Source organism: Diabrotica undecimpunctata, chromosome 8 (assembly GCF_040954645.1).
Source record: "Diabrotica undecimpunctata isolate CICGRU chromosome 8, icDiaUnde3, whole genome shotgun sequence".
Taxonomy (NCBI): domain Eukaryota; kingdom Metazoa; phylum Arthropoda; class Insecta; order Coleoptera; family Chrysomelidae; genus Diabrotica; species Diabrotica undecimpunctata.
Window position 1 is genome coordinate 142,985,735 of NC_092810.1, and position 27,371 is coordinate 143,013,105.

Sequence of the window (27,371 nt, forward strand, 5' to 3'; positions counted from 1 at the left end):
TTAAAACATCTCACTTTTGGTGGTAAAAAATATATTAAATACATATATTAATTTGTCTGGACTAAAGGTAGTAAAAGATGGTCTGGAAGTTATATTTTTGTTTGAATTTGCCGACGGACGATAGATAGATGGTCTCAACTTTAATAAGGGAAGGTAACCCCTCTTTGACTACAAAAGTGCTTAATTCGCAGAAAAAGAAATTTTGTAATTAAAAAATAAATACACAAAAATTAACTATATAACAATGTAATACCTCTCATAAAATATATAAAATATAAATATAACAGTTACTTATATTTAAAATAATTTCCTCCACAAACAGTGCAATGAAGACTATTGTTATTTCTAGGTGAATGTTCGTCCCTTTTTTCATTAGCTTCATCTTTGATTTGTCTAGTATATATTTCGTTTAGGATCCATCCTTCCAAATATTTCATGACATCGTTAATAGGAAATTCACCACCATTGAAGAACATTTTGACTATTTTCTCAAAAATCCATATATATCTTTCAGATGGATCCACCGGTACCTCTACGTAGTACGGTTCGTAGTGATGCGGATTTCCAGTTCTGCGCCATGTAAAGTATTGCTGAAGAAGCCTTGATGCTAGTCCTGCGAAATATTCCATTACAGCGTACATTATTTCTTGGTGTGCTGCATTTCCAAATGCGTTTCTAACTGCATCTTTGAAATATCTAAAAACAAGCTCTATGGCTCTTTCTACTAATTCCATTATCATACCTTGGACATCGCTTCCAAACTTGTTTATTAAGGTTAGGGCAAAACCAGCAAATACTTTAACATTAGGCAAAGACCAATTATTTAAAGAGTAAGTATTTATCATAGAATTAGTATCACTTATTGATATGTTCGATTCTGAAGGCAAATTTGACAAAAAGGCACTTGCTTGTTTCTTATTCATACCTATAAATTCGTTCATATTGATTGTTTGGCCGTTTAATGTTATTTCTCCTGCAGTTGCGGAGAATCGAAGATCGTTTTCGTTCATTAACTTCGTATTTCTTGTAAGAGCGGCAAATACATCGTCTTTATTTGGAATATTCCGTATAGCCTTGATAACTTCCGCTCTACCTTTTACTAGATTACCATCGTTTTCTCGAATTGTTGTTTTTAATAGCCTGTCAAAGGTTTTCCTAGAAAAGAAGAAATGTATTAGATAGATAAGTATATATTATATAAAATTTTTGTTTAAAAATCCTTTATAAAAGGTATATAATTAATAAGACCCTTTCGGGCTACATCACAGAACGTTTTCGGACTAAAAAGTCCATTATCAATGTATTATTATCAGATATACACGAGTCAAGTCACTAAATATCTGGGTAAAAACCCTTAAAAAGTTACAAAATTTGTTATGTGTTACATTATTGTTGAAAAGCTGGTGTGATGTTAAAGTATTTTACAGATACCCTGCATGGCAACGTAAGACTCCTGATAGGAGTTGTTCCTGACCCTCAGATAATGTTTGTTGAATGAGTTCTAGATGAAAACTGACAGTCACTGTCAGTTGCCATCTAGAACCCAGTTGACGTCTAGAACTCACTGTCCTGAAAAGCCCTGATGATGGGCTTTTTAGTACAAAAACGTTCTGTGATGTAGCCCGAAAGGGTCTTTTTAATTATATACCTTTTATAAAGGATTTTTAAATAAAACTTTTGTGATTTATGGTATACAGCCAACTACAGTTGACATCTGGATGACAGACGACATCTTGAAATTAATGGAACAACATCGACTGATAAAATCTAATGAAACAGAATATAGACACTTGCAGAGAAGAATAAAAAAGGAGATCAAATTAGTCAAAGAAAAATAGATGAGAGAAAGGTGCGACTAAATGGAGGATGTAATATCTAAACACGACTTATTTAATATGCGCAAAATGCTAAAAAAAAGAGTAACATATTTAAAAAACGAGTTACCTCTGTACTCGTTGACAATAATAACAAAATTATTGTAAATGAGCACGAAATAAGAAAATAATGGCAGCTATATATATATATATATATATATATATATATATATATATATATATATATATATATATATATATATATATATATCAGAGTTTTTTTAAGATGGCAGGAATAATATTGCCGAATTCTACCAAAACTGTACCGACGGCGCCCAGAAATTATGAAATGCGAGGTAGAACACGCTATAAATAATGCTAAAATTGTGATCCAGATGATACACCAACTGAGTTGCTGAAACTAATAGAGGATAATAACATAAAAGTAGTAGTAAGACTTTTTAATTCAATATATAACACCGGAGTGATTCCCACAGATTGGCTCAAATCCATCTTTATCGCAATACCTAAAAACACAATGCGAGAAAATGATCAGAATATCGATTAATTAGCCTAATGAGCCACACTCTTAAAATTTTCCTAAGAATACTTCACAACATAATTAGAAGCAAATGCGAAGAAGATCTCGAAGATACCCAATTTGGTTTTAGGAATGCTATGGGAACCAGGGAGGCACTTTTTGCGCTTAACATCCTATTACAAAAATGCCGTGACCAAAGAAAAGATGTATTTGCATGTTTCGTGGACTTCGAAAAGGCATTCGATAAAGTACAACATGTAAAATTAATGCAAATACTAAAAAATATTGGAATAGATGATAAGGATATTCGTGTCATTAAAAATATGTACTGGAATCAAACTGCTATCGTAAAAATTGGAGATAACTACACCGATGAAATCTCCATACAACGAGGAGTCAGAAAAGGTTGCATTTTGTCGCCAACTTTGTTCAATGTTTACTCGGACAGCCATATGGAATAAAAATCAACGGGGAACTACTTAATGTGATTAGATATGCAGACGATACAGTAATTCTGTCAGACAATATTGAAGGTCTCCAAATTCTGCTTGATCGTATTCACGAAGTAGGAGAGGAAATGGGCATTAAAATAAACTCAAACAAAACCAAATTTTTTAGTGTTTAGTCGTGACCCACATCCCGATGCAAAGCTTCAATTAAACGGAGTCCAAGTTGAGAAAGTCCACAAAATGACATATTTGGGAACTGTGATAACGGACCATCTAGATCCAGACATAGAAATAAAACGTAGAATAGCAATGACTAAAACTACTTTTATGAAAATTAAGTCATTTCTTTGCAATAATCATCTCAGTTTAGAACTAAGACAAAGAATGGTTAAGTGCTATGTTTGGTCCGTACTTTTGTATAGTGCAGAAGTGTGGACGCTAAAAGTATCGATCATGAACAAAATTGAAGCATTGGAAATGTGGGTTCATAGACGAATGCTGAAGATACCTTGGACAGCAAGGAAAACTAATGAAGAAGTACTAAGGAGCGTCAACAAAGATAGAGAACTGCTAAAGACTGTTAAACATCGAAAAATGTCTTATCTGGGACATATAGTAAGGGGAAGTCGATATAAAATATTACAACTGATACTTAAAGGCAAAATAGAGGGCCGTAGGGGTGTAGGAAGAAAACAAGTTTCTTGTTTAAAAAACATTCGTGAATGGACTCAGATATCAAATGCAGGACAATTATTCGATATTGCAGAAGATCGAGAAGCCTTCGCAATGGTGATCGCCAACGTCGGATAATTCTGATATGGCACGCGAAGAAGAAGAAGCCAATTACAGGGATTTCATTTTCCTTGTTGACTATATACAACATAAAAATGAATCCTTATGTCAAGCCATAACTTGAGTACTACTTTACCGATTTCATTCATCTTTCAGAAAATTGAAAAATTTCAGAAAAGTTAACGATTATTTAAATTTCGCGCGTTTAACAATTTCACGTTTGACAGTTGTTGACGACGATTTAATTGCCGTACTGGGTAGTGCACTGATGAGTATCCCCGTCTGTCACGTGGGGATTGGAATTCGATTCCCACGTGTTTTTTGTCAAAAAACAAAAATTTTTGTTTTCTTAAATTCATTAATTTTTTTCTGTTATTATTTTAAATTATAAAATTGATTAAACAATCAATTAAAATAAAATAAGTAACCAAAATAACCCGTAATTTTTTGTCTTGTATGTCAAATGATAATACTCTTATTGTCATCTGAGAATTGCATTTTAGAGTGACAGAAAATGAAGTGGATAAGCTTAAAATGGAACGAGTTCGTGCAAACAATGTCAACTACCTCACAGAATTTTTAAATTTCATTGAAATTGTCTTGACACCTCACAATTTACAATTAGAAGTAGTATCAGTTGTTATTATGTTGCGAAACATTAATCAATCTCGATTTTGTAATGGAACGACACTGACTGTGAAAAAGCTAATGAATAATGTTACTGAGGCAGCAATCATCAAGGGAAAATAGAAAGGAGGGGATGTCTGGATCCCGCGTATCTATGAAGACCTAAACGCAAAAGTTGAAAGAGAATAACAACTCCAGCCCATAATAGGTCAGTACAGTCTCCACAAGCAATCAAGTGACAAAGGCGATTGCCAGCACATATGTACTTCGCTCGAAAAAATACACATAAATGCACCTGGAAATAACCAGACGGACTTAGATAGATCATGACAAAAAGGGATATCGAGCCAGTGATGATGATGAAATTGTTAGAGGCTAGGTGACGAGCACGCAAGATACATTTATTTAAAAATACAATTTTTTAGATCATTTGTAAATTTATTTCTACTAATTATGCCAGCGCTATACACTGCAATCGCTTACGCAACAGTAATTAATACATGGCGATTAATATTTTAGCATTTAAATTCGATCTAATTAACACATCTAGTACATGTAGTAAAACATAGTAAAAACGAAAAAGGTCCGTACCTGTGTCTGTTAGATCTCAATGAATCATGATAATCTTCTAAAACTCTACCCTGTGTTTCGTCTATTATTTGTCCAACCGTTCTGAAATTATAGACTGCATTGCCGAAGAATAATACTGAAGAAGCCAACTGCAATATCGTCAATGCGGACGGAGTCTGCCTATGGTTTATCCACATATCAAAGACATCGTAGCTGGAGTTTATGATACCAATACCACTAATTCCTATGTTTGCCATACTAATTGCATTAACAGCTAATCCAACACCCTGAAAATTAATGTATAAACACATATGTATACCTATACATATATATATATATATATATATATATATATATATATATATATATATATATATATATATATATATATAAATGATCGTTGCTGCCCTTCACCAGGATAGGAAGTAGGAAACTAGATTTTGGAAGGATAAAGGAATGGAACATGATTTCTCGGAATTGAGAGCAAAGCATGGCTCGCGTGGGCAGGGACGCTTCCCTAAAGTAGATCTATTTTCCACCAGGATCGTAGAAAAGTGTCTACCCGCTACCATGTCCCGCTAAAGAAATGATATTATAGTTCTATATCCCACATAGAGAAAGCCCCTTAACGAAAAAGTAGAAGTAATCAAATTTTAGAATATTCGAGATGTCATTGAAAAATCCCAAAATGTCTAGTGAAGTCTGGAACGTCAGAAAATGTAAATAAACATAAGGAAGTTGACATTTCAAAGAACAATAGTAATTGAGTCTTTGAAGTTTATATCTGTCATTGTGTTAAAAAAAGTTCGTGTTATAATAAATTGGTTTCAAAGATTTGTAAAATTGGTGACAGTGGTGGGACCAAAGAAATATTTAATAATTATTAATGATAAATACAAGATATACTAAGTTTGATAAAGAATTGGATTCGTTCGGACCCCCGCATGGTTTTTAAAAATGAAACAAGAGAAAGAGCTGAAAGAGAAACGTAGAGAAGAAGTGGTAGAGAAAAAGGAGGGAAGGCGTAGAAAAGTACAGGTAGAAATCATAAATTATCTTAAATTCACGAAAATTTTAAGTTAGAGGTAAGTCAAATTGCTAATATATTAAAAAAACTAGAAGAACCACAAAAAATATTTAGACAATAAAATAAAAAAACAACAAAACGATTTAAAATCTAATTTAGACAGAGTTAGAAAAAAAAATTAGTACCAAAGCTTCTTTATCTAATATTGTTTCAGTAACTAACGACGTATCTGAACAAACAGCCGCATCATCCTTCATAGTTAAACCAGGCATAATTATAAAAGCTAGCAAAATTTTAAAACCACCCACATTCGATGGTCAAACAGCATGGGAAACTTTTCATTTCGAATCAAATGGCTGGACTGAAAAAGAAATAACAGCTTCATTTAATGTGTCGCTTCGAGGACAGACAGCAACCGTCTTGCAATTTCTTGCTCAAGATGCACCTAGTTATACTTCTCTCGTTCAAGCTTTATAGAAAGGATATGGCCAGCAGCATCTAAAGCAGGTTTTCCAAAGTCAGCTGAAAGTTTATCAAAACATGACAAAAGCCTGCAAGAACCTGAAGCCGATATTAAAAGATTATTGCATTTGGCGTACTCTCAGGTACCTAAAGATTTTCTGGAAAAAATCGGTATACAGGCATTCATAGACACTGCATGATTATGCAACAACGAAATGCAACATGCATGCTGCGAAATGCAACAACCTTTCCGATTACAACATCACAAAACGCTAAATGGAGCTCTAATCTCAGCCCAGATGTATTAAGCGGCGAAAAGCATTTCCAGATCGAGCCCAAAATTAAAATGAAAAAGTGATTTCGAGAAAATGATAAAGTCACTAACGCAGATAATCAACATACCACACATGTTAAGTATACTGCAAAATTTTCAACAAAAATCTCAAAATCAAAACAGAAGAATAGGATATTTGCAAAATAATTACAAAAGCGGATCCCAGCCAACGAAAGAAGAACCAAAGAGTGAGGTTAGAAGGTCGCCTAGATCGACATTCGGAAGCCCGTCACATAGTCCTACCAGAAAGACTACTGGTAGAGTATGTCTCCAACAAACCGATTTCCCAGAACTGACTACAGAAAGGAAAAGCTACTATGGAATCTGAAGTTGCACATTAGAAGGAGCAACTAGCCATTAGTAAAAATGAAATAGAAAAGTTAAGAGAACAGCTGTCGATCTTGCAGAATGTGCTAAATAAACAATTACAAGAATTTCAAGATGATTTTACCAAATTACAGGGTCAAAATCAGTGTCAGCTTGAAGAAAAAGATAATGTAACCGAAGAAGTAAGCCTCCGGAGGACCACAGTTAGACAGATAATCAGACGTAATTGGAAAATTTTAAAAAGAAAGATAATGACTTAAAAGTCACTCGAGAATGGCTTAAAAATAGAGTAAAATCTATTTGGCGGGAAATAACCAAGTGGAAATATAAAGGCGTACTGAGCTCAAAAGGAATATCTGTTTCTGTCCCTATGGACTCATAGCAGCCTTTCCGGAGGATATTTTGGAATTAAAAGAATACTCGCCAAAATTCGAGACAGATTTTACTGGATCAATTGTCGTCGAGATATAGAAGATTGGTGCAAGAAATGCGATTTATGTAACGGTAGAAAATTCCCTAGAACAAAAAGTTATGGTAAAATGGCACAACATCTTTCCGGAAAGCTTTTTGAACGACTTCTCTAAAAAAAACTTTAATAGCTCTATTTCTGTTAGCCTATAGAAGTTCCGAACATGAAGCAACCGGTTATTCTCCATCACCGGAAGAGAAATGAAGCTTCTTCAACATCTAAGATCGAAAATTAATTTGAAAGAAAAATTGGAAAAAGTCTACGAATTTGCTAGTAAAAGTTTGAAGCTTCAAAGTGACAAAGCCAAGGGCAGACTCGACATGCATGCTACCGGAACAACCTTCGAAAGAGGTGACCCAGTATGGTTATACAATCCCAAACGTGAGAAAAGACTTTGTCCTTAAATTAAACGAAACTGGGAAGGCTCGTACACCGTTCTGCAGAAAATAAACGATATAATCTACCGCATCCAGTTTTCATCCAGAAGTTAACCCAAGGTAGTGCCCATCGAGAGATTAACTCCATACCATGGAATTGATCCACCCTGATGGCTTCAGTCGGTCCCTGATACTCCAGTTATTCGAGGCGAATCACTATAAAGGAAGGAGCAGTGTTACGACAGTTCCGTAAGATTTATCTCACATATGCTCGGTCGTAGTCGATAATTCGGTTCAGCTCCGGGTATCAGGCGACACCCAGGTTCAATCAGTCATCTCTCGGTATGCCGGGTTATGTCGGGAGTGACCATCCATTGCTTAGCTTCTCGAAGGACAAGATTAGACCTCGTACAAAAAAAATGAATCAAAGGAGAGCAAGTGGAAGAAAAGCATCCTTCGCAAACTATGCAATTGGATCCCGAAGGGGATTTTACCGAAACTAGAGAATGACAAGTAGTAAGTGTCTGTACTAATATCAAACATTCTACTAGTAAAAGAATCATTTTCATAATATCATTATAAATCAATATTATTATTGAATATACCAATATGAAAACAAATACTCATAGTAGCTGATCCAGTATGAAGAGGTACAACTCCAGTACTAGACCAGCAAATCAGACCCGAAGGAGGTTTAATATGATAATGAATAATAATGCTTACCTGACCAATATTGACTCCACGAGTAATTAATTGAGACACAGCCATATTTGCTCCCGCTCCAACAAATCCCAAAGATCCTGCCACAATATTAATATAGATTCCTCGCGCTTCGGAGTTGAGAATACTCAAATTCTGCAGTTAATAATTATTATTGAAATTTTAATATTATAACAAAATATAAAAAAATGTCGTTGATAATCATCATTGTTGTATCAAGTAAGAAGAGTTGCCAGCTGTAAAGTAACCAACAATTGAGTAGCATTGAAATAAGGTTTTAACATAAAACTATATAATATCGGCAATCTCGTGGGGGGGGGGGGGAGGGGTTGTTGTCTCTATGGAAGATCGTTACTCCATCTCAATCTTTCCTCGAGTCCATCGCTTTGTTTTTATTTGTTTTTGCATTTTTCTGTTATTCTTTTTATGTTTTTTGCTATGATAGACTTTGTTAATCGAATTGTTGCATGTTAAAAATAGGACCAATATAGTCAACAGTCTTCCTTAATCCTCCAGTCGTCGCGCCAAATCTCACAGACTCGATGAGTTTTCTTACTCCATTTCTTATTAATAGTTAGTTAACTTATTTTTTCCCAATAGTTTCTTATTTTAACACGATTTAGCTTTCAACAGCTTCTATCAATTATTATATCTTCTTTTTTTCAACTACCTTGTCTTATCTCTCGTACGTTAACGATCACTGTAGCGAGAGTCCTTTTGCCTTCTGCCATACAGAAAAACTGTTCAGAATGTCGTATGCCAGTCCATTCTTGAATGTTTTGAAATCATGATTGTTGCTTTCGATCAATCCATCGGCCCTTGATCGCTTTCTAAATCGCTTAAATTTACATAAAACAGAAAGTATGTGTTAGATATCATCAAAATTGTTTACATGTTAAAATATATTTTCAGTTAAATATGTAATCCAGCGATCGCCTGTTTTAGACTTATCAGTCTAAACAAATTGTTAATATAAAATGTTATTGCATATGATTCAGTTCCTAATTTCCTTCATAATATGTCGCTACAAATATACTATCAGATCAGAATAGAAAGGGGATGAAGCATCCTAGTACCTCTCTTCAAAAAGGGAGACAAATCGGACTCAGAAAATTACAGAGGAATTAACAACCAAAGTGATAACAAATAATCTGAAATGAAGTTATAACACTAGCAGAAAAACAACAAGGTTTTAGGTCGGGAAGATCATGCATGCACCGACGCTATATTTTTAATGAGGCAAGTGCAAGAGAAATCATCAGAATACAACAAACCGGCATATCTAAGTTTCGTGGACCTTAAGAAGGCATTTGATCGGGTCAAATTAAAGGACGTTATCCACTTATGGTACGCAAGAGACATATCTCTAGGAATAATCAAAACGATCGAAAATTATCTACCAAAACAACACAATAAAAGTAAAAGTGGAAGTAGAACACCGACCCTATTGAAGCAGGCGATGGGATAAGACAGGGAGATTCCTCGAGTCCTCTATTGTTCTACCTGATTATGGATAAAATAATAAAAAAAGTAAGAACTAAAAAAGGATACCAAATGGGAGAAAAACAACTTAAAATAATCTGCTATGCAGACGACGCAATACTACTCTCTTAAAGTGAAGATGATTTACAACGTATGCTGCACCAATTTAATATAACCGCCAGAAAATTTAACATGTTAATTTCTCGAAAAAAAGGTAAATGCATGGTTACAATAGCAAATTTTGTTTAAGTTTGAGTTTAAATATCTAGGCATCACATTATCTAGCTACGGAAAGCTCGAAACTGAAGTGCAAGATCAAGTGAATAAAGCAAACAGAGCCGCAGGTTGCCTGAATGAAACACTATGGAGAAATAAAAATATCGAGAAAGAAATGAAAGACAGAATTTACAAAACAGTCATTAGACCAATAATGACATACGCGGCAGAAACACGACCTGCCACAGGGAGAACAAAAAGGATGTTAAAAACAGCAGAGATGGGAACACTTAGAAAAATTGATGGCAATACACTATGGAGACAGAGCTAGAAGTACAGATATACGACGTAGATGGAAGGTGGAGAACATCACAATCTGGGTAAGAAATAGAAGAGTAGAATGAAACGATCATATAAGCCTAATGACAACAAATAGAGTAGTAAAGACGGCAAGAGACGGTTCCCCAATAGGAAGACGATCAGTAGGAAGACCACGAAAACGATGGAATGACAACTTACTGGAGATACATTGAAAAACAGACAGAGTCATGTCTACATAAAAACAAGAAAATATATACTATCAATTTTCTCAATTAATATTTTGACAGTCTTAAGGCCAGATTTTCATTGACTAAACAATTAGTTTACAATGAATCTATTGCCCTTATAGACTACTACTAGGGCTATTCTAACAGCAAAAAAGTTCCAGAAAAACCGTAGTAAATTGACCATGTAAGGCATGTCAAGAATATTACGAATGATGCAAAAGAATATGAATACTTATTTGAACTATCCTTAATTTTAAAATAGGATCATCATTACTTACTTCGTCGTGAGTTATCTTGTCAGCCAAACCAAATGCACTTCTAGTAATACTGTAAACACCAGCTACGGCTCCTACAGCCGCTGCACCAATAAGAACGGGAGGCATGATAACACTTGTTACAGCACCAGCAAACATAAGAGTACCAGATCCTACGCCAGCAACAGTACTACTTATATCACCAACTTTTAGTACCGTGTTTATTACTCCACAGCTGGGAGTTTCGCGTCTTTCGAGTAGTACTCTGTCATTATCCACTTGGTATCTAAAAATTAAATGATATTGTTAAGATATGTAAAATTGAAAATGATATTGGTTTGCTCTTAATATATTTCAAAGTACAAAATATAATAATTCAAATAATTCAACTAATAAACTATAAAAGATATTTCGAAGAAATGAAAGTCCATTATCCTGGATTACCTGTAGTAAACAAAATTTAAAGATATGCATAAATTATTTTCTTTGTAAAATATATTTGAGTGACGTGAGGGAGCTTAGTGAAATCGTGAACAATGCGAGCGGGTTTTCCAAATGGATTTGTACGTCGATATACAGTAAATAAGACAATAGAATAGAAATATTTAGAAAATAATTCTCCGTTAGTTTTTAAGAATTTGTAGAAACCGATTAGCATGTTAATAGTTTTTAGGAAATTTATAATTGTAGGTAAAATTGTTGTTTGTTATCTAAATGGTAGATGGGGATAAGTGTGACGAACTTTGATTGGAGGAGATTGAAAAAAAGTGGGATAGGTATGTATTAATGAAAGTTTAGCTAGATTTTTGAGGGAGAAAAGATAATGAGTTTTTTTTCCAAGGGTAGAAGGCGAACAGTCGTTATTCCTCTGGTGGTTCCCCAGAGGTAGTAAGCAGTAGAAGTGAATGTTTGTGAGTTTTCGTGGAGTAAGTGTATCTGACGGAAGCTGATCCAGTAAAATGTTGTAAGTTATATTTTCTACTTATATTCCAAGAGTCACTGTTCAGGCCAGAACGAGAGATTCAGTTTATCGAGAGGAGAAGAGGCTAGCATCATTTGAACGTTACGTGCATTTGAAGGAGATCATTAAAGACGATAGGCTCGCAATAATTTGTTGTAAGATTGCTGATTACCTAGGGGACTGCTAAGAATACATAGTGTAGGCTACAAGGAACAAGGATTTGGACAACTCATCATAAGAGAGATAGTTTTACCATTCGTCAGTTTTTCTTTATTAACAACACATTTTTTTAACAATTGCTTTAGAAAAGATAGGAATATTTTAATCAGGAGATTTATAACAACAATTTTGCTTTGAAATTTTAATTTATATTGTATATAACATTAATTTTTTGAAGGTTCACGTACGTAGAACAAAATTTTGATAATCATTATATGAGATATTTTTTATTGAAGATATTTGAGTGTGAATTGTATTTCAATATATAATATTGTATCATATATGTTTTTTATTATTCCGGTATTCTTTGGACCTTACCTATCATATGTAAAGCATATATATTGAAGCACGAGTAAAACTCTGAGATAAGAAAATTAAATAGTGTGATAGAATCATAATTGCATCATTTAAATAAATTTAATTAATTAATTAATTAGCTAATTAATTGCTTGGCGCATCTCAGACTTTTAATATCACATTAATATATATATATATATATATATATATATATATATATATATATATATATATATATATATATATATAGAAACGACAAGGAACAAGTCGTGGGAAAGTATGGAATCGGTGATAGAAATGAGAGGGGAGAAAGACTGGTTCAGTTTGCACTCAACCAGAACATGCCAATTGCAAATACATTCTTTAAGAAAAAATCGGACTTGGGTAGCACCAAATGGAATCACTAAGAACGAAATTGACTTCATTCTTCTAACCAACAAGATGGCTACAATGAAAGATGTCAGTGTAATAAATAAATTTCAAACAGGCAGCGATCATAGACTAATCAGAGCAAAAATTGTTCTAGATCTGAAACTAGAAAGAATAAACTTAATCTCAAAACCAAAAGTAACCGGTATAAAAATATTAACAATCTAAAAGAAAACTCAGATCACTACCAAAGGACAATTGATAAAAGAATACATGACTAAATTGACAGCTCTCAGTTAATGAAAATCATCCTTAATAGCGCTAAAGAAATCGGAGGCCCGCAACAACAAAATGAACATAGTAAACTGTCTGATAAAACTAAAATAATGCTAAAACAAAGAAGGGAAATGAAAGTAAGTAGCAACATAGAGAGAATACAATACATAGAACTTTGTAAGACAATAAGGAAAAGTATTAAGGAAGACATAAGAAAATACAATGAAAGACTGGTAGAAAATGCAATCGAAAACAGGAAAATCTATAAGGAAACAAGAAAAGGATTAATCATTGGGAAGAAGCAAATCGTTGCTCTAACAAACGATAACACCAGAACTACAGACAGAAATGAAATAATACAACTCGTAACTAAATTCTGCAGCGAACTATACAAAGCCTCTGACACACTTGAAGAAGTAATCAGTAACCAAGAAGATGTACCAGAAGTCCTTCCGGAAGAAGTATAATCGACAATTATTGCAAAAATGAAAAGCGGTAAAGTAGCTGGAATACATGCTATAACAGTGGAACTGCTTAAATACGCTGGAAATAAAATCTGGAAAATCTTAGCAGGCATATTTACAAACTGCCTAAGATAGAGATGCATACCAGACCACTGGAATACAGCAAATATAATTCTTATTCATAAGAAAGGTAGCAAAGAGGATATCAAAAACTACAGACCTATAAATCTACTACCAATCGTATACAAGATATTCACAAAGAACATCAACAACAGATTAACAAACGCATTAGATGCTGCACGGTCGAGAGAACAAGCTGGCTTCAGTACCATAGATCATATTCATACACTTCGAGAACTAATGAGTAGAGCTAAAGAATATAAAATACCGCTAGCATTAACCTTTATAGATTTCGTGATGGCTTTCGATTGTATATATCCCAAGCCGGTAATAGAAGCTTTGACCAACCAAGGCATTGACAAACCGTACATAGAAACTTTAGCAAATATACTGGGTGTTTCAAAAAGGTATGTCATAAATTAAATCACGCATTCCGGGGACAAAAATAAATTGATTGAATCCAACTTATACTTTATCTAATTTTCTTACCGTTGCACGTCATACGCGTCATATCCCGCGAGGTCACATGATACCAACACGAAATATTTAGGCGGTAGTGTGTTCGTTTTTACAATCACTTTGCCGAGTACACTGGCATTACAGCCACTAGACATATTTTATTATATACGCGTAGAAATAATATTTAAAGATTTCTATTAGTGTTAACTTAGAGAAATACACAATAACATGTTTATTTAATTTGTATAAATGCATTATAAATCGTTTTTACGAAGAACATTTGTTCGGAACACACTAACTGTAATCGAACGAAGGTGATATTTTGCCATAAATTGGTAACACTTATTTGACAGTTGCGGTGTTGACACTTTTTATTTTACATTTTACATAAAATAAAAATCTATGTATTACATTTTACATCTTTATACGACGCATACAAGCGGCTCAAATTGTTTTTAGCAAGATTATTTTTAACTCTTGTTTTGTTTCTATTTATTTACATTAAATATTAATTTGTTTTGTTGTATAATCCACTTTTGCAATAATTATGTGACCTATTTGATTTAAAATGGATTCAGGATTTTTTTATACTTTGGCAACTATGTCAACTTCGATCTCTGTCAATGATAATGACGTGCAACGTTAGTAAATTAGATGGACTGTACCTTAGTACAAAATTGTACACAAAAAAGTTACAGCCCTTTGAAGTTACAAAATAAAAATTGTTTTTATGCATTATCTCCTAAACTACTTGATATTTTGTAATAAAAATGGACACGTTACTTTCTTGTTCTGAAAGCATTTTTCATACAAAAGAAACAACAAAATGTAAGCGCACAGAAAAATTTTAAAGGGGTGTGCAGCCCTAAATCTCCCCAAACTTTTGAGTACGTTCAAATCAAATGAATTTTGTGGCATCATTAGTTTAACACACACACACACACACACACACACACACACACACACACACACACACACATATACATATATATATATATATATATATATATATATATATATATATATATATATATATATATATATATATATATATATATATATATATATATATATATATATATATATATATATATATACCTGTGTACATAGAAAGAAACAGTTAATATGCTGTTTAATCAGCATTTCGATACACACTTGGACATAAGTGTTATCGCGGCTTCACTGTTACAATAATTAATCTTCTAATTAATTAAAATAAAATTTGTTACTTACCTTCCATTTAATGGTAACACCATTATACTTTCAGGTAACTTGTTATTTTTTAAATAATCTTGCCAATTCGAATACACTCTGCCACCGTGATCTATAAAAATTCTGCAAGCTTCACCTACTTCTAGACGGCACTTTCTTAAAACAAATATTGGGGACGGAGATATATCAATATGTGGATTATAATTCGGATCTTTTTTTCCACGAGTTTTTGCTTGTTCATCAGTTGGCTCTAACACGACATACATAAAAGCTATTTCAACTTGATCTTTGTATTCGGCATATAAGTCTAAAAATGTTAATATTATAAATACATACATATACATATCATATAGGTATAAATAAAACATTTTACCATACCTCTATATGAAGTTTCGAAGTATTTTATTTATTATGAAATCTTTGTATTTACAACCTACTTTAAAAAAATAAGTATTAAGTAAAAAAACGGGATATGGCAGAGGAATAGGAAGCATATCTTTCTTACGGTCTACGCACGGTGCGATGGTTTTTAATTTAATTTTATTTTATTAAGAAACTCGCACGATACTGCGTTTACTACTACACGTAGTGTGTGGTCGCGCGATCTTGCGTTTCATTTGTTTTTATTTTTGACACCTCTGTGCACTCCATTGCACCGATCAATGCATTCCGTCCGTAGCCCGCGATAAGAAGGCTATGCTTTCAAAAATGATACACGTAATGTTGTAGATATTGCCGGCCAGTACCCATTCACTTTTATTCAGTTAAATCTTGTAACCACTCTCTCGTCAGTCTTCGAACCCGTAATAGCGAATGCTGAGTGTAGTAATAAGCTCACTACTCTCTACAGTAGTTCTTTTTCTGTGCTTGATTGCACGTTCGTTGTGTAGAAAGCAGACGTAAACTGAACTGGGGATCCATAGGGCAATGATGAAAAATAGAAGAGGACTTTAAAATTATAACAATGGAAACGGACATACCACCGAAGCAGAAAATGGCAAAACGATCTAAGAAAGACAAGAAAAAACTTGTTGTAAACAACAAACGACCGAGAACGTTTGATACAAACAGGAGATGCCTATGTCCAACAGTGGATTCAATAGATGATGATGATTTAATAGTTGTATATATTGTACGAGTCATAGCGATGAAGAAATCCAAAAGTTTTATGAAGATATACATAGAGCTATGGAAAAAGATAAAAATCTAATCTTAATAGGCGTTTTTAACGCTAAACTTTAGTAAAAGGTCAACACGGCTACGAGCGCAAAACAGGTCTTTTTCCCATGTAAATCTCCATAAGAAATTCTAAGGTTCATTCTGGTAATTTTTTGAGCGTTTGGTAGGAAGGGGTTGTTGGAAAAGGACGCGTTAGTTCGTCGGCTCGTGACGTGGGTCGTGGTAAATGGGGAGGGGATAGTGAAAGGGGGGGGCACTGCCAAAAACGGTATTATATCTCGATGCTATTGGTATGCTATGGGAGCTTGTGATATGTTAAAGGTATGGGGAGTATCGACTATGTTATTTAATCATCATCAGACTTTCTTCGCTGATAATTTATGTATGATTCCATTATATTGTATTTGTAAAGGTATTTATCAATCATAATACTATTTATTTTTTATATGTATACCACCATTTAATAACTGATGGTGTATGTTTATTACTTGAGTGTACATTCAGCCGCCTATATCATTGTGTTGTTGAATATATTGTTCTTGTTTTATGCATGAATTTTATTTGTCGACTCCTAACAAGTTTCCTGATAACATAATAACTCTGAATATTTGCTTATTATATTAAATTATTATTATACCTTCAACCAGAAGAAAGATCAGATTAACTTTCGTAGGTAAGTAGGTGGGCGGAAACCTAATATATTTATTATTTGTTTATATAGTGTGTTGACCAAATTTATTTAATAATTAACTGTTGGTATCTTTCCTTGGATTTGGTCTCAGAACCAAAATATGTTTCCTTATCTTTTTCTTTTCTAAGGTTTCTCAATTTTCTCCTTAAACCCCAAAAAATTAAGTCGCGCCCTGTTTCTATCTTATCTTTGGTAATTTTACCCATCTATCTTTTTGTTTATTTCGGTATCTTTTCTAATACGTCTTATCCTGTCATATCTCTACTTATTTCGTCCGTTGGACCCATTCCCGGTTCCAAAAGCTAGTTTCGAACCCACGACTCGCTCTCCACCAACCATCTGGCTGCCGTCCGCAGTGTCTCCATTGGTGACCTTTCTAGCACCATCCAAAAAAGGTTTTGCGAGGTTACGAAACTACCAAACCTAGAAATAAGAAGAACAGTAGTCACGGATGCAGTTGAAAAAATAGCCACGGCTAAATGGGCTTGGCCGGATATGTTGCCAGATTGACCGATGATAGATGGACCAGAAAGATTCTGGAATGGCGACCAAGACAAGAGGCATATCGAAACAGAGGACGACCATCGACTAGATGGACGGATGATATAAAGCGAATTACCACAAATTTGATGCAAGAAGCTCAAGATATAAATACGTGAAAAATTTTAGGGGAGACCTACGTTCAGCAGTGAACAAATATAGACTAGTTGATGATATATTGTTGATTATTAGGATTGGAATTTTGATCGTTCTTATTTCTCGTCTTTCTTTTCTCGACACACCGACTTTTTTTATTACTGTTCTATACTATTCTATGAAATATAATATAGTTATTAAAAATATATTTGCCGTACTTACTATTATGTTTTAAAATAATCTTGTACAAATTTTTAATTTGTTTATTTTGAGCTTTGTCATATCCATTTCCTGTTTCTTGAACTGGTTGGCCAAATAATGCAAAACCAATTTTCCTCTCTAACAGCTCATGCTGGTCGAAAGCAAAACTGTCATAATCTCGATCGCCAAGTCTGTCTGCCATAATTTTTTGAAAAGCTTCCGAGGTCATTTCGTTGCTCTGTGAAGAACTATCTAATCCATTTACAATCATACGATCCACAATCAAAAAGTCTCGACAATTTTGTAGACATAATAAAAATGAATCCCGGCTCGAATTCACATCATTTCCCATTAAAAATGAAAGAATATTTGGACAGCCGTTTATATTCTGAATAATAACTGCTGCGCATGCTTCAGACTGAATTAATGCAGATAGATGACCGAAGTTAGCATCTTCTACTGCATTACAAAGCGCCGGGTGATAAGTTCTGTTTTCGACATCCCATCCAATAATATAAAAGTAGTCATTTAAAATTTTGGAAATTTCTTCGTCTCGTAAATATTTAAAAAATGTATTTGAAAGCTCCTCTTCCGAATTGTGCATATATAAAAGTAAAAATTTTCTCTAAAAACATGACAAAAAATACTGTAGGTAAATTTTACTATATATATATATAGATATATATATATATATATATATATATATATATATATATATATATATAAAACTAACTATATGAAAGGCAATTAATTTGTTTTTTAACAAAAATTATAAAATACAGAGTGTTTCATTTAAAATTATTGACTTACTGTAGTTTGAAGTTTAAAAAAAAATGGCGTATCATATATAAAAAATGTTAAAACGGTCAAACGGCAGTGAGATCTGCCAACTCCTCAGTGTCGAGTGACAACATTATATATATATATATATATATATATATATATATATATATATATATATATATATATATATATATATACATATATATATAAATACATATATATATATATATATATATATATAAATACATATATATATATATATATATATATATATATATATATATATATATATATATATATATATATATATTATACTCATGGACAAAAATATCGAATATTTTGGAATTTTCCAATTTTTTTTTGTAGTCACCATTATTTCAAAATAATTTTAGATTACTGATAATACTCATATAGTAGGCTGATGTACTCAACTGGTTTGATATATTTTGATGTTTATTTTGACGTTTACTCAGTGGTTAGTGTCATTCGTATATTTTATCATAAAAAACCTTCTTTGCGTAAAGCAAAAATCATACTAATTCGGTTATTTTTAGTTTAATTTATTAAGTTTAATTAAATATTGTTTTTATTTAACTAAGTTTAAAATAAGTTTCCCACCAATTCGATACTGCCATGAAACCCAAGTAGCACATATTGTAATTTTGTACGAGGAAGGATATGCACAAAAAGATATCGCACGACGTCTTAGCAGACCCGAATCTATAGTTTAGAATACTCTAAAAAGGTACCGCGAAACAGGAAATTTTGTACGAAGGCCTGGTCAAGGACGCTCAAGGTTCGCAACCGCAATTGATGACCATTTTTTGATTCTTAATTTTACACGAAATCGTTCACTGACATCGATGCACGTCAGAAATGAGCTATTAAATGTTAGACAAGTTAATGTGAGTTCACAAACAGTTAGACGAAGATCAAAAGAAGCAAAGTTGTTTGGAATTTGCAAGAACACATATTTAGTGGAATATCGACAACTGGAAAAACGTTCTTTTCATTGATGAGAGCAGAATCATATTATGGAAGCCAGATGGTCAAAACTACGTCTACAGAAGAGTTGGAGAACGATTCGTCAGCTGCAGCATGGCCCAGACCGTTAGTTTTGGAGTTGATCGCATAATTCTTTGCGAAGGTATTAGTTGGGAGGTACGTACCGCACTTGTGGAAGTGATTGGACGGATGACTAGTGATTCTTACGTTTAAAACATCCTGCAAGATCATATTTTGTCATATGTTGGTTATATTGGATATGAAAGATTCACGCTAATGCACGATAATGCTCGATCACATGCCGCTGCCATAGTGAGTAATTATCTTGATGAGGCCCAAATTCGAAGATTGGATTGGCCACCGTTTAGCCCGGATTTAAATCCAATAGAGCACATGATTGTGGGATCACCTAAAACGCAGCATACGACAAAGAAATCTCGTTCCAAATACGGTAGAGCAGCTTTGGTTTGTTCAACAGGATGAATGGAATGCAATTTCTCAAGGATATGTCCAAAATTTACTTGCAAGCATGCTGAGAAAGATGCAAGCAGTAATAAGAGCTAGAGAGGGGAATACTCGTTACTGATCATGCACTTCTTCCAGTTAAAACGACTTGTTTAAGCAATTTAAATTATCATTTAAGTTTAGAGTAAAATAACATAATTTACGTAATATTAAACATTTATTTGTTTTACAATTTTCTGCGCATAAAAACATATAATTGTTCATTAAACATTGTTAAAATAAACTCTATTTTACAATAAACGACTTGATTGACCAGAATTTATTTTAAAAAAACAAAAATTAGAAAATATCAAAATATTCGATATTTATGTCCATGAGTGTATATACGAGGGTGGATTGATATAAAACTAGCCTTTGATACAAAAAACAAGTTTTTTAGAATTAAATCGATTTATTTCTCAACATAGTCCCCCTTTTTTGCATTTGATCGATTGTCAGCAAACGCGGCACCCATCGCGCGGATAGCTTTTTCATGTCCAAATGATGGTGAATGATGTGTACGCGTTCGTAGGAAATGTTTAGGTTTAGTCTATTAACTCGCGGAGCTTAATTCGACGATCTGCCATAATCATGTCATGGAGTTTGTTGATCATTTCCGGCGTGGTGGCTTCATTTGGCCTCCCGAGACGCTCATCATCAAAAACACTCGTACGACCACGAACAAATTCAGCTTTCCAAAATTCTACTGTTGCTAATGAAAGTGCAACCTCACCATAAACTTCGTCCAGGTCCAAATTTGCTTGCTTTTGACGGCTGTAAAAACCAAACTAATTGTTTTTAAAACTTAAAACTTGAATGTCTTTATCATGAATGGCAAATGTCAACACCGAAACCAACTCGGTATCAAGTAGCGCCATCTATCAAAGGCTAGTTTAATATAAATCTATCCTCGTATACATATATATATATATATATATATATATATATATATATATATATATATATATATATAATTTTAATAATTTTACAGTTAAATTAATTTTGTACTTACATCCAGTGGAGAGGCAAAAAGTACAGTATCTTTAATTTTTGATAGTGTTCCTATATTAAACTTTGTGCGTGATTCTGCTATGTGGGCATTTATTTTTTTTACACAACTTTTTACTGCTTTAATCTCCATAGAATCTGAAAAAAATATTATATATATACCTATATATATATATATATATATATATATATATATATATATATATATATACATATATATAGCATATTCTATAAAAATTTATCACTTAACAATGAAGTGTTTTGAATCTTATGTTGGTAAATTTATGATTTAAATGAATGTTAATATATTGTCGTAATACACATACCTTCCATATTTTCCTCAACAATGGAAGACATCTCAGTTGGATTTTGTTCTTCCTGTTTCTGTGTTACAATTAAATAATTTATGCGACTTCTATGTGTGCATAACTGAAGTATAGTATCATCACCTTCAGGTTCTATTGCCCATCCATCGATTACTTGTCTATGCAACGGAATTTCAAAGGTATTATGGATAGTATTTTTTAGATTTTCTGCAAAATTAAAGACAAGTGTTCAGTGAAATCGAGTAAAAAAATTTATTTTTTTATTTATTATGGAAAATAAAACCCACTAACAAAAATTAATGCAAACAATGGGTTACAAACTGGAAATTTTATTAAATAAATCAAACAATAGAGTAATAGTCGCCTCGTATTTCATTGAGACTCTAAAAATATATTTATCTGTAATAAAAGCAGGCAATAAAAATTAAAATAATAGTACTCTACCAGGAGTAGTTATTAACTGCAAACTTATCAATGACTGGAGTGTATAATAATACAAAGTTATAAACCATAAAGTAGTTTATCAGAAAAAATCACCTTTCAACCGCCCAGTGGTTTACACTTGGGTAGGTAGGTATAATATTTTATTTTTAAACCAGTAAAATCAGATTTTGCGAAACAAGAATATTTTTAGTATAACCATAACAGCGTTCAATTAAATTCAAATAGAGAACTGCAAGTGAGTTTGGTTGTGACTTCATCAGTGTTCTTTCTAAACTTCTTTTACCATTTTACGAAGATACTTTTAAAAGGTGGCGTCCACAGTGTGATAATAATTCTGCAGCTGAAGAGCCAGTGTAATCCTCTAATAAATTTGAAGATTTACAAAGCTGTGTAGTAAATGTAAGCGACATGTCCAATACCTCTCTGATGATGCCAAACGTATGCTGAAACATGTTTATGAAGGACTGTGTTCTGAGTTGTCTAAATCAGAGGCAATTGCAGAAACATGATTTTTAACCAGAGTGTCCAAAGCAACCTGATACAAGATTATAGGAGGAACATCTTCTAGACAGAGGAGAAAGGATTGTGACAAATTTAGTCAAATAGATCCGCACTTAATTGAAGCTATAACCAGAACAAGATACAAAATGTATGAGTATATGGAAAGTTCAATTTTTGAATCATGGTTTGAAAAATCTCTTCTTCCGAAATTACCTAAATATAGTGTTGGTAAATAAAAAAAATATGTTGTTGACAACTGTACTCGCAGAAATGGGCATACCGTGCTTAAACTTCCTCATTATTGTACATTGAATAGAGTTAATATGGACTCAACTTGAAGAAAATATAAGAAAAAGAAACGTGGCTCCTAAATTTTCGTCTACTGTTCTCCAGTTAATTGGAAGAGAAGTCACAAAGATCACAGCAACCAATTGCAAAAATGTAATCAAACATGTAATCGCAGTGGAAAATGACTATGTTAAATATTTACCCGCATTAACCAAATTAACTATACATTTAGAAGATACAAGTGATACTAGGGATAACAGTGATTCTGAGGAGATTAGTAAGTACTTACTTCGAACTAAGTGTTAGTTGAAACCTTTATTTTTATTGTAATTGTAGATATTCTCGTTTTGCTTATATATCTTTGAAAATAGGGTACAAACACACTTAATTATAGAACAAAAACGTAAAAAGTATTTAATTTGAAATAGTCAAAGTACAGGTTAGGTTATTATAAAATACCTACTAGATATATAAAAAAAGATAAAAAAATTTTATTTCAAATTTTTAGTAAAAGGTATAAATAAAACATCCAAACGGGCTACATCACAAATACAGAACGTTTTCGGGATGTAAATTCCATCATCAGTGTAACCTGAAAGTAATTAACCACTTTAATTAAAAAGAACGTAAGATTTAAAATGTTGACTAAGGTTATGCAAAATGTGGTTAATTTGTACTTACAAAGTGCACATGCTATGAGCCACTAAAATAAATGGGTGAAAACCCTTTAAATGTTATAAATTTACAAATATGTTACAAATATTGTCATTTTTATCAGTTGTTATCAACAGGTCCTCGAAACACTTTGTTTCAGGACCAATTAACCGATGTAGAGTCATACGTTGCCATGTTCCAATTCCAACGGTAACTTAAACATCCTAATTTTTAATAACATATAATGTAACATACATTGCGCGTCACGAAAAAGAGGCCACCTAGAATTTTGTAAGAATTTTTCAATAACTTTAAGTTTATACAATTTATTCTATTGTAACTAAATTCCCACAATGCAGAAACACTTTTAGCGCCTTAGGCACTATCAAACGGTGCCGACAGATCAATTAAGGGTAATAAGTTTGCAGAATTGATATCAGTTTTATGACTTCGGATAATGCACGTGTTGTTTGTACCTTATTTTTCTTGGAAAATGGCTATTCTGTTTCACTAATGTACAGTTGTTCGAAGAGTAAACTTGTGCAATTTTTAAATTTAAAACTATGACTGAGAGATTTGTTAGAACTGATCCAATTGTTACTTTGATTACTAATCGAATGAGTCAAAGAGAAGTGGCCAGACAGCTTGGAGTCAGTCGTTGTATGGTCCAAAAAATTTACCAACGATTCGTAGAGACTGGATCTCACGAACGACGACCAGGATCAGGCCCGAAAAGAATCAAGACGGCCAGAGAAGACCGTTCTTTACAACGCACTTCTTTGCAAAATCGGTTCTTTACGGCTAGATCAATCCAAAATCGTTTTCAAAATGCTCACGGGTGGACTTTAAGCACTTCTACCGTGAGCAGAAGGTTAAGGGAATTTGGTCTAAGGGCTCGCTGTCCAGTAACAGGACCTTTGTTAACAGCAGCACATCGACAACGCCGACTACAGTTTGCTAGAGACCACGAGAATGGGACGATAGAAGATTGGAAAAATGTTTTGTTTAGTGATGAGTCCAGGATGGTTCTTTATGGCTCAGATGGTCGCATCAAAACATACAGAAGACGTGGGGAACGATACGCTGCTTGTGTTCGACGAGTACGTGTTGCTTTTGGAGGAGGTTCGGTAATGTTTTGGGTAGGCATTTCATTCAAGGGCCGTACTGATCTCGTATTTATTGATAGAGGAGCATTGAATGCACACAGATACATTACCGAAATTCTAGACGAGCATGTAATGCTTTTTGCTGGGTTTGTCGGCAAAAACTTTATTTTTATACAAGACAACGCACGGCCACACGTAGCTAGGATGGTAACGCAATTATCTGGAAACTGTCGGTCTGCCAAAAATGAACTGGCCGGCTCAAAGTCCAGATTTGAACCCGATTGAACATGTTTGGGACCAACTCAAACGAAGGGTAAGAAACACAATACCTGCTCCAATAAATCTTGAGCAGCTTCGGTTGGCGCTCATGGAAGAATGAGAAGCTTTTCCTCAAAACGACATCCAGGATTTTATCAATTCAATGCCAAATCGAATGAGGAGTGCAATTGACAATAAAGGTGGTAATACATAGTATTAATAATCACGACTTAATTGTAATTTTATAAAGAAAACAGAAAAAATGTACAATGTAATTTTTTTTTTTTTTTCAATAAAATCATTATTTTGGAAGAAGTTATTTTTTGACATTTGTAATTTCAACATTTTAAATCTTACGTTCTTTTTAATTAAAGTGGTTAATTACTTTCAGGTTACACTGATGATGGAATTTACATTCCGAAAACGTTCTGTATTTGTGATGTAGCCCGTTTGGGTGTTTTATTTATACCTTTTATTAAAAATTTGAAATAAAATTTTTTTGTGATACATGGTATACAGCCAGCTACAGGAACTTAGTTTCCTAGTGGATTATAAAAAAAGATGTACATAAAAGTTTTAGACCTCTTACCCATTTTAAAATTATTGAAGTACTAAGTCTTCTCTCACACGGTGTCAAACCAAAGATTTGGTTCTTTAATAGAACACCCTGTATATAATTTAAAAAATGACTTCTCTATTTCTTCCTGATTACAATAACTAAGTTATCAGGAATAAAATGTGCTCATATGTTTTAAAACTTATGAGCAGTTGTGTTAATAAAACGTTTGTATACTAAAATACTTGTACATAAAAAATTTGTTTCATTGTATGTGATAATTACTTTTATTAACAATTTTTTATAGGTATTATTATTTTACAATAAGTTCTGTTCAGTCGAGTCGATTAGTGTTATCACTCCCTAGATATATCACAGAAGTTAACAACACCAATATTTTTTATTTAAACTTTATAGAAAAGAAACTTTTTGGTAAATAAAATTAAATAAAAATAAAAACTTTTATTAAATTTAAAATTAGATATCTACGCTACTGTTCAGTAGAGTACTGGTCACTCTAACATTGTTGCAACTTGCTAGTATCTTAATCGTTCTTGTTCCTATAAATTTTCCAACGAAATTATGTGCCAACTATACTACATTAAAAGAGCTCACCAAAACAGGAGGTGTTGGAAAATGTTTGGTGTATTAAAAGTATGTCTTAAGTTAGTATTGCTGATGTAAAGATTCAGCAACCCAAGGGATCTATGTTGATGGTACTTACCTACAGTGTCATACTCTAAATGTTCAAATTGTTCTGTTAGAAATCCATCTGGTGTTCTATAGCAAACAGCAAAGGAAAGTCTTGCTTCCATAACCAATAAAAAATTAACCTAAAAGAAATTAATATTACTTTGCTTTTAGTATTGTGTAATTACTAAGAAACTCCTATGTTAATTACTATTTAAATGGGAATAAGACACAATTAAAGGTTAAAATACGTTTATTGACGTTTCAATTTCCACTTCGGAAATCGTTCTCAAAATACAAACATTGTAAATTAAACAAATTTTGTTTTTTGTTACTTCATCTACGTCGTGGTCACCTCCGAAAGATGCCAGCCGGTTATGGTGTACTATCATCGGCTTTTCCCTCGGAATCTTGCTTATTCGGTAGATGACATCGTTGATCTTCTCCATAATGAGTTATGGACCTTCCCAAAACTGCTGCAACTTGGGAGAACAACCTTTTCGCTTTTTGGGATTATGGAGCCAGACTTTGTCGTTCTTCTTAAAGCACCCCTTTTCGGCTTGCGTATCGTACCGTTTCTTCATTCGGTCGCTAGCGATCTGAAGATGGGAACGGACCAACTCGTGTACATTGTCCATTCTTCTTCGTAATTCGATCACATAATCTTCACCTGCTACATCTTCTCCAGGTCGACACCCAAACTCTAGATCACAAGGTAATTGCATCTTGCCTCCGAATAGGACTCTGGCCTGTTGATTCGTTAACAGAAGATCTGTAGGCCATTGTGAAGAACGGAAGATATTGGTTCCAGTCTCGCTGATGATCGGACACCATCTTTGTCAAATACTTGCCAACTGTCCTATTCATCCGTTCTACCATACCATCCGATTGCGGATGATACGCTGTAGTTCTTGTTTTCTTCATGCCTAGTCTATCACATATTCCTTGGAATAGATCGCTTTCGAAGTTCCTTCCTTGGTCACTATGGATCTCCAAAGGCACTCCAAATCGGCTGATATATTCTTGGATCAACTTATCTGCAACGGTGGCGGCTTTCTGGTCTGGAAGTGCGTAAATCTCGACCCACTTAGTGAAGTAATCCAGTACTACCAACATGTACTTGCCTCCATTGTCACTTTCTGGAAATGGCCCAGC

The 27,371-nt window shown here is 33.4% G+C and overlaps 1 protein-coding gene across 2 annotated transcripts in view; it reads right to left on the reverse strand.

Annotated features, from left to right (window-relative positions):
• Nucleotides 1-230: 230 nt before the first annotated feature.
• Nucleotides 231-27,371, reverse strand: part of LOC140448157 (uncharacterized) — a 33,678-nt gene continuing 6,537 nt past the window's right edge. For both annotated transcript variants that reach the window (XM_072541256.1, XM_072541255.1), the window contains exons 2-10: nucleotides 26,251-26,359; nucleotides 21,720-21,926; nucleotides 21,398-21,531; nucleotides 18,115-18,718; nucleotides 15,408-15,693; nucleotides 11,034-11,295; nucleotides 8,513-8,644; nucleotides 4,815-5,080; nucleotides 231-1,155 (exon numbers count right to left, since the gene is read on the reverse strand). In XM_072541256.1, the coding sequence (XP_072397357.1) occupies nucleotides 288-1,155; nucleotides 4,815-5,080; nucleotides 8,513-8,644; nucleotides 11,034-11,295; nucleotides 15,408-15,693; nucleotides 18,115-18,718; nucleotides 21,398-21,531; nucleotides 21,720-21,926; nucleotides 26,251-26,341 (2,850 nt within the window). In that variant the 5' untranslated portion in view covers nucleotides 26,342-26,359 and the 3' untranslated portion in view covers nucleotides 231-287. The remainder of the gene's footprint in view (nucleotides 1,156-4,814; nucleotides 5,081-8,512; nucleotides 8,645-11,033; nucleotides 11,296-15,407; nucleotides 15,694-18,114; nucleotides 18,719-21,397; nucleotides 21,532-21,719; nucleotides 21,927-26,250; nucleotides 26,360-27,371) is intronic.